The sequence below is a fragment of the Adiantum capillus-veneris genome, chromosome 19 (assembly GCF_014529385.1).
Source record: "Adiantum capillus-veneris isolate H3 chromosome 19, ASM1452938v2, whole genome shotgun sequence".
NCBI lineage: Eukaryota > Viridiplantae > Streptophyta > Polypodiopsida > Polypodiales > Pteridaceae > Adiantum > Adiantum capillus-veneris.
Window position 1 is genome coordinate 13,826,667 of NC_140949.1, and position 14,941 is coordinate 13,841,607.

Genomic DNA, 14,941 nt, shown 5'->3' on the forward strand with positions numbered 1-14,941 from the left:
CAGCTTGAAAGACTGGCATTTCAGCCACCTGTTCTTGCACCTTAGGCACAGGTTGTGGAGACTGCATGTTCTCCGTCAAGTGTACAGGTGTTTCCATTGACTCTACAGTATGAATCACGTGTACTTGAGTCTTAACAGGTTTTTGAATATGATCTAGTGACCCAACTTGCTGAGACGGAAGAGGAGGTTGCAGAAAGGCTAAAAACCTCGGGTTCTGTATTACTAGTGTGAACATAGCCACAGCAGTAGCCAACTGGGTCCTGAATATATCATCATCCGTCTGTGGTGGTCTTGAAGACTCACCCACTTCATGTGTCTGTTGACCCTGTGAAGAGGAAACCTCTTCAGTCACATCATCATATGGTCTGTCAGCCATAATTGCAATTCCCTGTGTCTGATCTATGATCCCCTGTGTCTTCAAGCCCAAACTAACCAAGGCTCACTTCTATGGGAAAAAGTGATTTAATCCCGGCGATGGAACCATGAAACCGGCCTGTTTAATCCAAAAAGGACGGTAGACCTTAGACTTAAACCTTATTTGCTTTCACCCATTTAATTTGTCGCCCACTTTACCTGTACTTTCAAGACACAACAAAGGGGAAAGGGATACAGGCTGCTAGATTGTACCTGTATGAGAAGACCGACACCAGATTGGCCCCTAAATAGGCGACCCTTTCGGTATTTCTTTATTCTTTAAAAGAATAAACGTTGTTTATTCTTTTAAATTATTTCTTTATTCTTTAAAAGAGGGAACGTTGGTTCCCTACAAGCTGCCCCGCACAACCTTGGCTGAATTTCAACTGTTCTGGCCCGATTTCGGTAGCATAACTGTACTAGGACCCTTCACAGTCAGTATTCCCACGCATTGAATGACTTTCCCGACGCATGCGGGCACTTTGCAAAACCTGACGAGAATCTGCAGCACGCTGAATTCTCTGTTTTCAGCCCCGAAAATGCGCCAAATCACCTGTACAGCGGTCCCCTCGCGTCCCCGAACCTCCTGGGGGTATTAGGGACCGTTTAGGGCCAAAACCCTAAACCTGCAAAAATACACAGCAGGCTGTAATTCACTGTTTCGGGCTCCGTTTTGCGTGCCGGTCGCATCCGTCGCAAGTCCTCGAGCTCCAGCACCTGTAGGGCTACTTGCCCTTTGAATCGGACGAGATTTCGCACGTGAAACCTCTCCGAATCACTTGTACCTGCGGGGGATTAGCCGCTAGCTAATCCAGTACCTGTGCAAGAGGCTCTTGCCTCGGCAATCGCGCATGAACCCTCAAAACTGTACATTGGTCAATTGAAAAGCCCACTAGAGGGGCATAACATATTGCCATAGGGGGGAGAGGGGGCAGTGCGTAGCGTGCAAGGCATCACTCCTGGCACCGCACTGTACATAAGAGGGAAAGGAGGCACTCCATAGCTCTCAACCTGTGAGACAAAAGCTTGAAAATGAGCCTTTCTTCTCTAAAATCAGCGCCACTTCTTCATGCATGAGGAAAGTGCACAGAAATGTGCCACTTGGCACATTTGCAGGCCATTTCCCGTTTCGGGGTTGCCGCCTAAAAATCTCCCGACCGGTTGCCCAGTTGTCTTCGCGGCAGAGTAATAAAATGTTCCCCTTGTCATTCCGGAGCTAATGACGCGAACACATTTTCAGGTCCAAAATAGCAGTTCCCTAAATTTTAGGAGATGCTGCCATTGTATCTTTCTAGGTCATCTGACCCCCTTTGTACACTGCAACCACACCCAGAACTGAAATGTAGCTTCTGTAGCAAAGGATTCCACTTTGGCTAGTCAATGACCCCACTTTGGCTAACCATAGTCCTTGTCCAACCTTAGTGCTCTCTTGGCCTCAGGCCTGGACTCCCTCTGAACAGTTCCACACTAGCTATGCAATGCAGGGCAGATAGATTTCCCGAGGGGTGTTTCCAAAAAGTGAAAATGAATAAATAATAAGAAAGAAATCAACAAAAAGGATAGATAGTAGTCACACGCTGGTGACAACTGGGTAGTCCTTCAAATCGTACACGCTTCTTCTGCTTTCTTGCCAATGCAAAAGTAGATTGAGAACCCAAATAACCTGGGAAGTCAGCTCCTTTCTTATGCTTTTTGTCGTGCTTTTTGGCTTTATTGTTTGCATCCAAAAGGCGGTTGATCTGTGTCTAAACCACCTCTTGTAATTCTTGCTCTGTAAACATCCTCGAAGAAGGAGGTTTCTTGAGTGCCGGTTTGATGTGTGGCTCAGTGACCTTCTGCCACTGGGTGTCCACTTCTGCGAGGGATTGCTGAGTCAAAAAGTTTGCAGGTTTTGGATCCTTTGCAATGTTAATCATCATCTTTGTTGCTTCGTCAATCAATTGTCGATGTTCTATCTCTTCAATTTCAGCCTGAGTAGGCCGAGGTGGGCCGTACTCTATTGATTGCTCTTCTTCGCGATCTCCTCCCGCATTCCCAGATGCAGAAGAAGTCGATTGATTTCTGTTGGAATCCATAAGTGTCGCAAGAAAAGGATCGGATTTGATTTCCTGACATGAGAAATTGGCCGCGCTCTGATACCACTATAACAAACTTGGACACCCCAAGACAAGATTCTACCGCGGCACAGCAGAGATTCACTTCAAATAGTTCACAATTCACAATTAGGTCGACACAGCCCGACGTAGTTCCCTCCTAGAGATATTGGCCCCAAAGACTGGCGTCCCTTTCGGTATTTCTTTTTGTATTAATCTGTGTTCATAGTACAAGAGAGTGGGTAGGTGCTCAATCTCAGACTCTGCATCCAGCTGCTTTGAGAAGTGAGGCCCTGCCCACTATTTTATGGATACAAGGGATGCCCAAAAGCAGAGCCCCAAAAGCACTAAGTTAAAAGCTTCTCAAATTAAAGCAATTATCCCAAAAGCTGCCATAAAAACAGCCAGCGTAATTTCAGGGAATCCATACGTTGCCACGTCATCAACAGTCTGCACAAAAAGCGGATTTCCGTACAATTTGCCACGTCAGCCTGTCAGCGCGTTTTGCGCCGCAAAATCTGGGCTGCCACGTGTCTACTGTTAGCGCATTTTCCGGGTCCGTACCCTGCTGCCCGACTCTGTGAGCGTGTCCAAGGGCCTGCCACGTCACCGGTTTGTGACATTAACCACTACTTGAGAGCATCATACATGAGACTCGAGCGGGCTTTGTCAGGGAGTGCAATATCCTTGACAACATCTTCACTTTCTAGGAGGCGACTGCCTTGTGGTGCTCCCTCTGGACTTTGAGACGGCCTACAACAGAGTTGACTAGGATTTTCTTGGGGGCACTATGCATAGGATGGGTTTTTCAGATGTATGGATCAAAGGGATGTCTTCTCTCTACAAATGTGCTCACAGTCAAGGCAGGAGGTCGAGCGGAGCTGTTCATGCTGAAGTGCTTAGTATGGCAGGGTTGCCCTCTTGCCCCCTTCCTATTTCTTTTCTACGCAAAGGCGATGAGCAGATTTCTGGCCTCAAAGGAGGTTGGTTTGCGTGGCCTACAATTATCCATTCAGTGAGAGGAGCTTTTGGACGTTGAGTTTGTTGATGACTCACGCATGTTTTTTTTTTTTTTTGAGAGTACAAGAACTTGGAAACACACGCACACACCCTATTTACAACGACCTCACAGGTAGGGAGAGAGGCATCCCATCACACACACACACACACACCCGCATATGGGAACAGTCCCTAATGACTCACGCATGTTTTTGGAGGGCTGTGAGGCCAATTTGCATAGGTGTGAGCATCGGGAACATTGATCAACTTGCAAAAGACAATGGCTTGTTGGGTTGGTGATGCTCCACTCTTGATTGGTTGCTTGGAGAGGGTTTTCATTGAATCCCTCCAGGGACGCCAATTCGCTACATGGGCTGCCATGTTGGCTTGGACTTGTCACCAGAGCAGCAGACTGCTCCCCTCCTAGCCATCAAGAGGAAGTTGTTGCATTGGAGCTCGGCACGATCATCTCTCGCTGGCAAGGCTATTGTGGATATCCAGGTGCTCTTGGCCACCATGTGGTACATCACTTCGTGCTGGATTTTCTCGAGTTCTTGCATCGACCAGTTAGAGAGGCTCATCAAGAACTTTCTATGGACAAGGAGAGACACGCAGTCAGCTCGAGCCAAAGTCTGCTGGCAAATCATCACCCTACCTTGCTCTAAGAGAGGGCTGGGTATCATCGATCCAGCACGGCAGAGTAGAGCCCTCCTTGGGAAGCTCATTGTCAGAGGTCGTCTTCCAGGTGAGGAGCCTTGAAAGGAGCTTTTGCTACATCGGATTAGAGGCAAAGTCCCACAGACGGGTGGCCCTTGGAGCCCATCCACTCGTTGGATTTTCACAGAGATGCGCAAAGTGGGTCTGAGCAGGAGATGGGAGGACGGTTTCGCATTAAGCTAGCTTCGGTCTTGGGAGCAGCTGAGGGGGGGACTTGAGTAGCACCAACCCACATGCACTTAGGAGCGCTTGAGGCAGCCTCTTACATGGAACCCTTTGGTCAGTACATAGCGAGGTCACATGGTTGGCAGTAGACCCCATGTCTCATGGAGTCCCATGGCAAAGGGTCCAACCCACACCCTAGGAGACTGGTTGCAGTTTACAGCACTTCCTGAGATCCAACGCACCTAGCTACACGGCATATGAGGGGGTACAGAGCATGTGTCAGGACATCGTCAAGGCTCTACCAGCAGAGTGGCACACACTTATGGAGCCGGCGGCTGCGAGCTGGATGGGGGCTTCACTCACCTTGAGGTTCTCATCCCAATTAGGGCTTGCTCAGACTCGGGCCTTTACATGCTCTGAGGTCCAGCGAGAGTTACTACTGAGGCACCAAAGGTAGCAGAGTATCAGATCTTGAGAGTCCACATTGGAGGCTCTGGGCTTGGGAGAGTCGCCCTCTGTCGCGAGTGCAGTGGGACCCTGGGGAGTTATTTTGGTGGGATTCTTCCGCTTCAGCTGATCACCCAAGGATCCCTTTCTTCTAGTACACAGCACGAGTGGGGCACCACATACTAGCTGCTCGGATAGAGGCCCACCGTTCTGCAGCAGGTCACTAGTAGGAGGAGGGCCTCACAACTGAGTTCTTGACAGAATTTTAGAGCGCTTGTGGGACAACAGACAGCCGAGAAGAGTTTCAGTAGTGGCTAGTAGCCCATCGAGCTACCGCAGTTGAAGTTGGTTGGTCTGCACTTGCCATCTGGCGGGCTTGCCGCTTGTGACCACCCACATGAGTCACAGAGGCATTGTCTATCGGACTGCCCCGTGGCACAACAGGTTTGGCTTCAGACTTTATGAATGATGTCAGCCTTGTCGTCAGCTAGGCAGTACACTTGGGGTGCTAATGCCTGGTCCACCCTCACCGGCCCAGCACTTCGTCTTAAGCTGTCTTCAGCTAGCAGGATGAAAGTAATACAGGAGGGCTGGCCTACACTCCAGCATGCCATCTGGCCAGCTTGCCGCTTGTGACCACCCACATGAGTCACAAGACTGCCCCATGGCGCAGCAGGTTTGGCTTCAGTCTTTATGACTGATGTCAGCCTTGTCGTCAGCTAGGCAGTACACTTGGGAGCTAATGCCTGGTCCACCCTCACCGGCCCAGCACTTCGTCTTCAGCTGTCTTCAGCTAGCAGGATGATTGTGATACAGGAGGGCTGGCCTACACTCCAGCATGCCACAGAACTTCCACCTCAAGAGTATAGTAGTGATAGAGAGCTTTGTTGGGAGCTTATCTGCAGCCAAACTCTGGTTCATTTGGAGAGTCCGTTGCTTCGGCATCTTCGAGGCCCGCCCCATTCCACCTGTGGAGATTGCACACGATATCTGGCTGGAGCTGATCCATAAACTTCGAGGACAGTTTGAGAGGCTTCCAGGCAGCTTCGACCGTATGCGGGAGCGCTGCAAGGCATTCCTAAGACTTTGACGTCAAGGGCCTTTCGTGGTTGTTTCCTCCTCCCATCTCCTGATTTAGCTGTCATTGTACATATCTCATTTTTTCATTGGGAGAGCCTCCCCTCATGCTGATGTAGCCCCCTCTTGTCGGGGCCGTTTGTAGCCCGTTGGGCAGTTTTATTAACTAATAGAAGGATCCTTTTCTTTGTGGGGGGGGGGGGGGGGGGGGGGGGGGGGGGTGGCGAGTCTGGTCCTATTGAGATGGTAGGAGCCGCTCTATCTCTAGACCATAAGTGTTGAACCCCTGTGTCATCTAGCTTACCATGATCTGCAAAATCACTGTGTCATCTATGCATACCATGATCTACTCTTACCTGCCTTTGCCAGCTGCCTAAATGCCTCAAGAGATCTGTATGAAAGCATGTCCAGCAATAGCTCCCTCAATCTCTAGATGAAACATACGATTTGAAAGAGGGCCTCCACTAACATTGGCGAGGTGGCCAGCTCCACTCTGATAATGTCATTTGGGACGGAGCTTGTGCTGCAGATGATACTAGAGATCATCACAACCTGTGATCTCTCGATCTATGTCCACCATGAAGCTGCAGGTCCGAGTACCCAAACTGCTCCCACACACATCATTGCAGGGGTGAGTAAGGTGTCAAAATCCACCCCTTTGTGCGAGGCTCCTGGAAAGGCACCCGGTGGTTAGCAGCACTCTAGCATCATTAATGCAGCATACCCTCTGGTGAGCCTGTCTCTGGCTACACTCGCCATGAGATAGCCTATACTTGACATGGAGAAACAGCCTATGGTAGTTGTGAAAGTAATCCCAAGGTATACTCTTCTTTCTTCAAGGAACACTGATCTCTTTGGGTTGTTTTCTCTCTCTAAACTAATTATATCTCGCATGTCAGCTTTTCTATCTATAATTTGTGCTAATTATCTCTCTCTAAAACATCATGTAGATTTTCTCTCCAAAATACAGTGCTCTCTCTCTATCTATCTATCTATCTATCTATCTATCTATCTATATAATTTGTGCTAATTATCTCTCTCTAAAACATCATGTAGATTTTCTCTCCAAAATACAGTGCTCTCTCTCTCTCTATCTATCTATCTATCTATCTATCTATCTATCTATATATATATATATATATTTGGCTTTTACATTAATGAGAATATAAGAGTACATTTTTCGCTGATGGTATTGTCATGGTATTTGAGTCACACGAAGGACTAAAGCTCCATGAAGTCAAGAGTAGAGCCCTATTCACACTAGTTGGAGGATCAGAAGACCATTTGATTTTCATACATCCAGACAGGTCAGGAGTAGAGCCCTGTTCTCACTAGCTCGAGGACGAGTTGGGGTGGTAGACTCTCTAGGAAAAGACCTAGACGTAGAGACCACACCATGAAACTAGTCATAGCTAGAAACTAGTCATGTGGATGTGCACCCCTGCAAAGATATACAGGCCAAATACTCAACAAGATATTAAGAAGCCGGTAACTCACTCAAGCAGTCGTGATGACTCGGGACTGAAGAAGGCCTGGCCAGTTCCTTTAGCAACAAACTAGCCGATACATGCCTAACGAGCTCAAAAGAACAGTGCTTAGGCATTTCAATGGTAATAGTTTGAACCAGAACAGAAGATTGGCCACATTATTTCCTGATTACAAAATCATATGCCACAATACAAGAAGAGAACCATGTACTTACTTGCCAAAAAGCCCAAAAGCAATCCCAGAAAGCACAATAAAGGTTCCAAATGCCATAAGTGGAATGTACAGATCTGGAGCATTTATGTCAAACACAGGGGGCCTGAATGTTAGTCCGCCAGCTACCTGCTCAGCTATTCTGGTCCAATGACCCTGCAAAAGCACAATCATGCCATAAGTTTTCTTGTAGGAGATTGCTTTATTGACTAGAGGACCGAAAAGCCCATTACAACAGTAAATACAGAATCTGATTCTGACCAGAGTAACAATCTCATGGCTAGAATCATAGGAGGTTAAAAATGGAACCCTTCAACAGCCTATGCAAAGCACACACTGTGACACAATAGTGTCATGATCAGAAAATGAGAAAAAATGAGCTAACTTCACGGAGACATAAATAAACCTACCTTGTGCAGGAATGGAAACAGAATAACTTTCAGCTTGTTCTTCACATACTGATCATTGACTTGAAAGTAGTACTGAAAATTCTGGCCAGAAAAATATCTGCTGATCTGCAGAAGCAAAATAGGTGTGAGAATCGGGTATGGAAGACTACCTCCACCTTGTAAACACTCCAATCAATTTGCATAACAATTGGTAAGCGAACAAAATTTATCTCCAGAATTAAGACAAAAATCATGAAGTGCTAAGTAAACAAATGACATTTAGAACTAAATCTCCAAAAATTTAAGAGTATGATCTAAAAATTCTATCACGGTTCCGACTCCACTCATCTTTAAAACAAGATTCACAAGCTTCATCAAGGTGCATCCTAATAACACAAGATAAATTAACTAGAGTATGATCTAAAAATGTTATGACAGTTCCGACTCCATTCATCTTTAAACCAAGATTCACAAGCTTCATCAAGGTGCTTCCTAATAACACAAGATAAATTAACTAGCATACTGTGTCCCAGGGTGAAGTGAGCTCTTTTGCGTGTGTGTGTGTGTGTGTAGCTGTTTAAATCTTAACTAATAAGACATAATTGAATTTTTACATTCAAAAGATAGCTGGCCAAGGAACAATGAACAGATAAGTACAAAAATAACTCAGTATCAGAATTATTTAGGTACAATGATTGTAGGAAAGAGATCCTCTTTCAGTTAAACCAGTAGTGGAAGAACTTTCTCGTTCTTCAGTGAGTACTTCATTTAAGTAAGGTTGCTTGCCAAAGAAAAGAAAACCCTCCAAGATAGGATAGAGTCCTTATCTGCATCCATCCAAACAAGACAACAATTCAGTTAGCCTTGGATGTGTTTTACAGGTATCAATGGACCCTATCAGTTGTTATCCATTTCCATCTTACAGATTTTATTTACTTTAGACAAGCTAGGTTATTTATTAGAACTTGTACGATAGCAGTCTTTTACTTATTACATCAAAAAATGAATGTTACCTTCTACCTTTTATACTGAGCTGTGAAGCCCACCAAGAATCCATATATCAATTTAATCATCGTGAGATCTATTTTTTAGACCATAGCTTGGTAGCTATGCTTTGCAGTAGTAACCATATACTTACCTTCAGGAGTAACAATCTCAAGGTGTCATTGGTATTCCTTTACACACCGAAAGGTCAAGAACGTATTAAACTGTGTAAGATGCCCAATGGTATCAAAAAAGAGGTTATTGTATAATCTCCCTTTTTCCAACAAAAAATGACAGTATGACGAATCAACCAAAGTATCAAAAACTCCATCTATACTAAGTAGACTCATGAATTACCAACCATAGCTTTTTTCCAAGGCCGAAAGTAACAGCTATATACTTACCTTCAAAATGCCAAGCTATCACGGACTGTAGTATTGAGTATGATGCTTTAAAGTTTCAACAGTTGTAATAGGACTAGTCTTTGAAGTTCTTAAAGTCAAAAAGAATGTAGCAGGACATATCTTTCGTTAGCACGATTTGAAAGATTGTTGAATAGTCTATTAAATAGAGCTTATACGAATGAGTTGAGATATTAAGAGAGAACATATATTCTTTTTTTTAAATAATACACTAAAGACGGATTTGATAAAGATTAATGAATAACAGATAGTCTGTCTATGAACAGTAAAATTGAGATTTTTATTAATATCAATGTTTTATATTTATGTGTTTTAGCTTAAAATGCATGGGTAGGCTTAAAATAAGTTGTAAAAGTAGTGGAGACCCAAAAATAGAGGTTTTATGAGTCACGACCTAAAAGTTGCGTTTTTAGCCAAACAGAGATGTTTTTCGCAATTCTGTCCGCGTTGCCTTGTAGACCAGACCTATTCCCGTCGTTTTGAGTACCTAGATTGCTCTGTTCTGAGTTCGTTTGTAGAAGTTATGATGAAAACAAACAGAAGGCAGCAGCAGTGTAGTATACACAGGGACAGACAGACATACAACATCATACAGCTCTCCCTGCTATCAACCAAGAAGTGGATTGTTTCTTCATGGTAGAGTATTGCAATTGAGATTATGAAGGTATATAATTATGTTTTTTTACTTTGATTATCATGTTGAATTGGTTGCACGAGTATGTTCTTTTGACTATTTTGTAGGCGATGCAGAAATCAGTTTGTGAAACCGGATCTGTGCAAAGTGTCATGATAAAAATCTAACCTTTACGGATCGCTTAGCGATCACGTTCTTATATTATTCTCGCAGGTATACTTGGTGCAAAAATCGTGCAGGCTTTTCGAGGAAAAGAAGGATAAAAGCACGATGGGTGGTGCGTTTGGGAATCATTCACTGATCTCTTCTTCTGCGAGTGCGAGTGCGAGTGCGAGTGAGACGCTGCATGCAAGCGAACTGAAGCTCGGGGGTGGTCGGGAGGTTCGAGCTCCGTACAACGGAGTGCGCCCATATATTTTGCTCCTCTGTTGTATCAAAACTCTACAAAGATTCATCAATACAAAGATCTCTTTCTCTATCTTTTGCTATCGATCTCTATTATTCGGTTCCCGTGACAATTGGTCGGTTGATTCTGGACATGGAAGGATACGAGAGGAGGATGAAGGAGCAAGAAGACCTGATTCGGCGACTATGAGAAGATCTGAAAATTGCAAATTGGGAGCGTGCTGAGGCTCTGTGGGACAAAGCAGCACGAGAGCTTGATATCTATGTAGACTTGATGGCCAACATGAAGGTGAAAACCATGCTAATCCACCTGGAAACAATAATCATCGTGGCGGCGTTGGGGTACCGCCAAAAGAAACGATGACGATATGGGAGAAGCGACAACCAAATCATTCTTAACGAAGGCTAAGCTTAAAGAGTTTGATGGCATAAGAAAGATATGCGAAGATTTAGAAGCGTGGATTGAAGAACTCAAAGATTTGGATTATACTTTCAATATCGAGAACACGACCACGAGACTTTCGAATGCTCGAGCAAGGTGACCGATAAGACAATACGTACCAAGATGGCTCAATTGAAGACTTTTGGCGATGCGTACGATAAAGGTAAGTCATCTACCCCTTCTTTGTGATGTTTTATGTCTTTGATACGTCCTTTGAAAGCTTCTGTGAGATCGAATTTATGCGTAGAAGTTGAGATTAAAATTTGAATTTCTTAATTGATTTGGATAGTATTCATTGCTTCTTATCGTCTAAATTGATTGAAAAATTAAACTTGAAATTAAATCGAGAAGTTAAAAGACTTGTGGACTTAACGAATGGTAATAATAGTTTCACGAAAGAGTTAGTAGAAATTTTTATTTTTTTTTTCTTTGAAGAGTCGAAATCATAAAGATGATTTCTATAACATAAACATTGATATGTATGATGTTATCATTGGTATCAATTAGATCATTGAAAATCATGTTTTGATTGATTGTTAAGAAAGAAAAATATATCTTTAATCATTTGATGATGATAAGTCACACTCTTTGTGAAAAGAAAGAGATTCTAAATCTAGTTTTGGCAATGGAATTGATAAGGTGACTTAGATAAGAGTGTGAAACGTTGCTTGTGTTTGCTAATGAAATTAAAGAGAATCTGGGGATAAACATAAAGAGACAAATCCAGAATTTATAGAGGATCTCTTGCATGAAGTTAAGGATGTGTTCCGGACGATCTTCCTGGTATACCTCCGCCTAGAGCGGTAGACCATGCCATAGATCTATATCCAAGAGCGACACCTTATTCCAGATCTCCATACAGTTCAATATTGATGAGCTTAAAGAGCTCAAGATATAACTTGATGATCTTTTGAAAAAGGATTTCATTAAACCTAGTGTATCTCCTTGGGGTAGTCCTGTGTTATTCCAAAAGAAAAAGGATGGTACATATAGGTTATGCATCGACTATAGGGGATTAAACAAAAAGGCCATTAAGAACAAATATCCTCTTCCTCACATAGATGAACTGCTTAGTCATTTGAGTGGTGCCACAATATTTTCAAAGGTTGACCTTCGTTCTGGCTACCATCAAATCCGTATCAAGGCCGAGGACATTCCAAAGATTTTTTTTCGTACACGTTATAGACATTATGAATTTAGAGTTCTTGCTTTTGGTTTGACTAATGCACCAACAACTTTCATGTGCTTAATGAATAATATTTTTCACCCGTATCTTGAGGACTTCATTCTGGTATTCTTGGATAATATTTTGTGTATTCTACGAATGAAGAAGATCATGCATTGTACTTAAAGAAAACATTTGAGGTTTTGCGTGAACATAAATTGTATGCCAAAGCAAATAAGTATTCTTTTGCAAAGGATCAGATTGTGTATTTGGGAAGAGTGATTTCTAAAGAGGGGATTCACATTGATCTTGATAAAGTTAAGACTATGTTAGTAAGAGATGTAAGAAGCTTTATGGGTCTAGCACAATATGAGAGAGCACACATTAAAGATTTCTCTAAGATAGCAAGTCCTTTGACCGAATTGACCAAGAAAGACAAGGGTTTTGTGTGGACTTCTAGCTGTGAGACTGCTTTTGAGACCTTGAAGGCTAAAATAGCGAAAAATTTTGTTTTAAAAGTTCTTGAGATGGGCAAACCATTTAATTTGTTGTGTCCTGTGACGCTAGTGGTGAACAATTAGGTTGTGTTTTGACACAAGAAGGAAGAGTGGTTGCATATGAGTTTAGGAAATTAAGACGACATGAATTGAACTATGCAACACATGATCTAGAATTGCTTGCTGTTGTTCATGCATTAAAGCATTGGCGTCATCTCTTGCTTGGTGTAAAATTTGAATTGCGTACTGATCATCAAAACTTGAAGTATATTTTCACTCAGCCATTGTTAAATAACAGACAAAGAAGATGGATTGAATTGCTGGCTGAGTATGACTTTGATTTGAAGTATTTGTGTGAAAAAGAAAATAAAGTTACAAATGCATTGAGTCGTAGGCCCATGTGTAATTTGTTGACTGTTGTGCGATCCAATTTGATTGATGAGATACATGTTGAAGTTGAAAATGATTCCTTTTATATGCCTATTTTGAAATTCTTGCGTGAGAATATTGGTGAGATGTATGAAAACAGATATCACTTGTATAAGGGAAATCTGTATTGTTATGACCGCTTGTGTATTCCTGCAAATTCTTCTTTTAAGAGTCAAATTCTGCATGAGTGTCATAATTCACCTTTTTCTGGTCATCCTGGATTAAATAAGACATATGAAAAGATTAAAACCTTATTCTTTTGGCCGCGTATGAAATTGGATGTTAAGAATTATGTGTGTGAGTGCTTTCAATGTCAACAAGTTAAGATTGAGCATAAGAGGATACCTGGTGACCTTCAACCCTTAGACATTCCTTTACAGAAGTGGGAGTGTATATCCATGGACTTTATCATTAGACTTCCTACTACTCGTGGAGGGTATGATTCGATCTTTCTGGTGGTAGATAGACTCACAACACAAGCTCACTTCTTTCCTGTAAAAATAGCTTATACTCCATTGACCATTGTATACTTGTTTATGAAAGAGATATTTCGTTTGCATGGCATGCCCAAGAGCATAGTGTCTGACAGAGATTCTAAGTTCACTTCTCATTTCTGGAGAGCGACTTTTGACTCTATAGGTATCCAGTTACGCATGTCTAATGCTTTCCATCCTCAAACCGATGCGAAAACGGAGAGAGTGAATCGTATTTTAGAAGATATGTTACAAATGTATGTCAATGAAAACCAATCTAATTGGAATGAATATCTGCCTTTGGTGGTTGAATTTGCATATAACAGTTCATATCATTCATCTATTAGGATGACTCCGTTTGAGACAATGTATGGCTATAACTATCCTACACCTATTCATTTTCTTAATTCGAGGAATAAGGTAGAACTGTCACGTGAGATGCTTGAGAAAATGGATAGCGAGTTGGCCAAAATCAGGAGGAATATTAGAGAATCTCTAAAGAGACATAAACTGTAAACATCATGTTGTGGAGTATGAAACTGGTGATATGGTTTTTTAAAGATTATTCCTGAGAAGTCTCATTTCATTCTTGGAAATGATAGAAGATTGTCTCTACGATTTGTTGGTCCATTTAAAATTTTGAAGCGCATTGGTTCATTAGCTTACAAATTGGAATTGCCTTCTCATGTTAAAGTGCATCATGTATTCTATGTGAGTTTATTGAAAAAGTATGTTCCTAATGTGCATCATGTTTTAGAGGACAACTCTAAGTTGAAAGATGACGGACCATTGACTGTAGAACCAGACTTAGTACTAGATAGGCGTTTTAAACATCTGAGAAATAGAGACATTGTGGAAGTTTTGGTTAAGTGGCAGAACTATCCAGTAGAGGATGCATCATGGGTTGATCTTAGTGTTTTGCAAAGAGAATTTTCCTCTCTTTAGACCAACTCTGAGGACAGAGTTAATTTTGATAAGGGGAGAATGTAATAGGACTAGTCTTTGAAGTTCTTAAAGTCAAAAAGAATGTAGCAGGACATATCTTTCGTTAGCACGATTTGAAAGATTGTTGAATAGTCTATTAAATAGAGCTTATACGAATGAGTTAAGAAAAGGGCATACAACAAGGGGTCATCTCCTGTAGAGACAGACAACCATAACAAAGGGACTAATGCAAGAGTGTCTAAGCAAGGGAAAGGCCTGAATCGGTGACTCACCAAAAACAAACATATCCCTCAACTGCCAATTCGTCCACATGGCCCACTACCGGAGCCAATCAAAAAAGCTCTACAATTGGAAGGAGCAAGAATGCCAAACAGCCGTAAACGTTTCCCAAAAGATACAGAAGGGAAACGAGCTCGAAAAATCCCTGCTATATGATCCAGCAAATGCAAATTGCAAGAGGCTGCAGGTAGTACAATTCCATAAGGTTAGGGGTCTTACCCTTATAGATGTCAAGAGGCTTTGTTCTCTGAAACAGCATGGTGGTAT

The 14,941-nt window shown here is 42.6% G+C and overlaps 1 protein-coding gene across 1 annotated transcript in view; it reads right to left on the reverse strand.

Moving 5' to 3' along the window:
- Positions 1 to 14,941, reverse strand: part of LOC147433596 (uncharacterized) — an 83,821-nt gene that overhangs the window by 45,984 nt on the left and 22,896 nt on the right. The window contains exons 3-4 of the mRNA XM_086490276.1: positions 8,021 to 8,125; positions 7,615 to 7,766 (exon numbers count right to left, since the gene is read on the reverse strand). Of these exons, the coding sequence (XP_086346402.1) occupies positions 7,615 to 7,766; positions 8,021 to 8,125 (257 nt within the window). The remainder of the gene's footprint in view (positions 1 to 7,614; positions 7,767 to 8,020; positions 8,126 to 14,941) is intronic.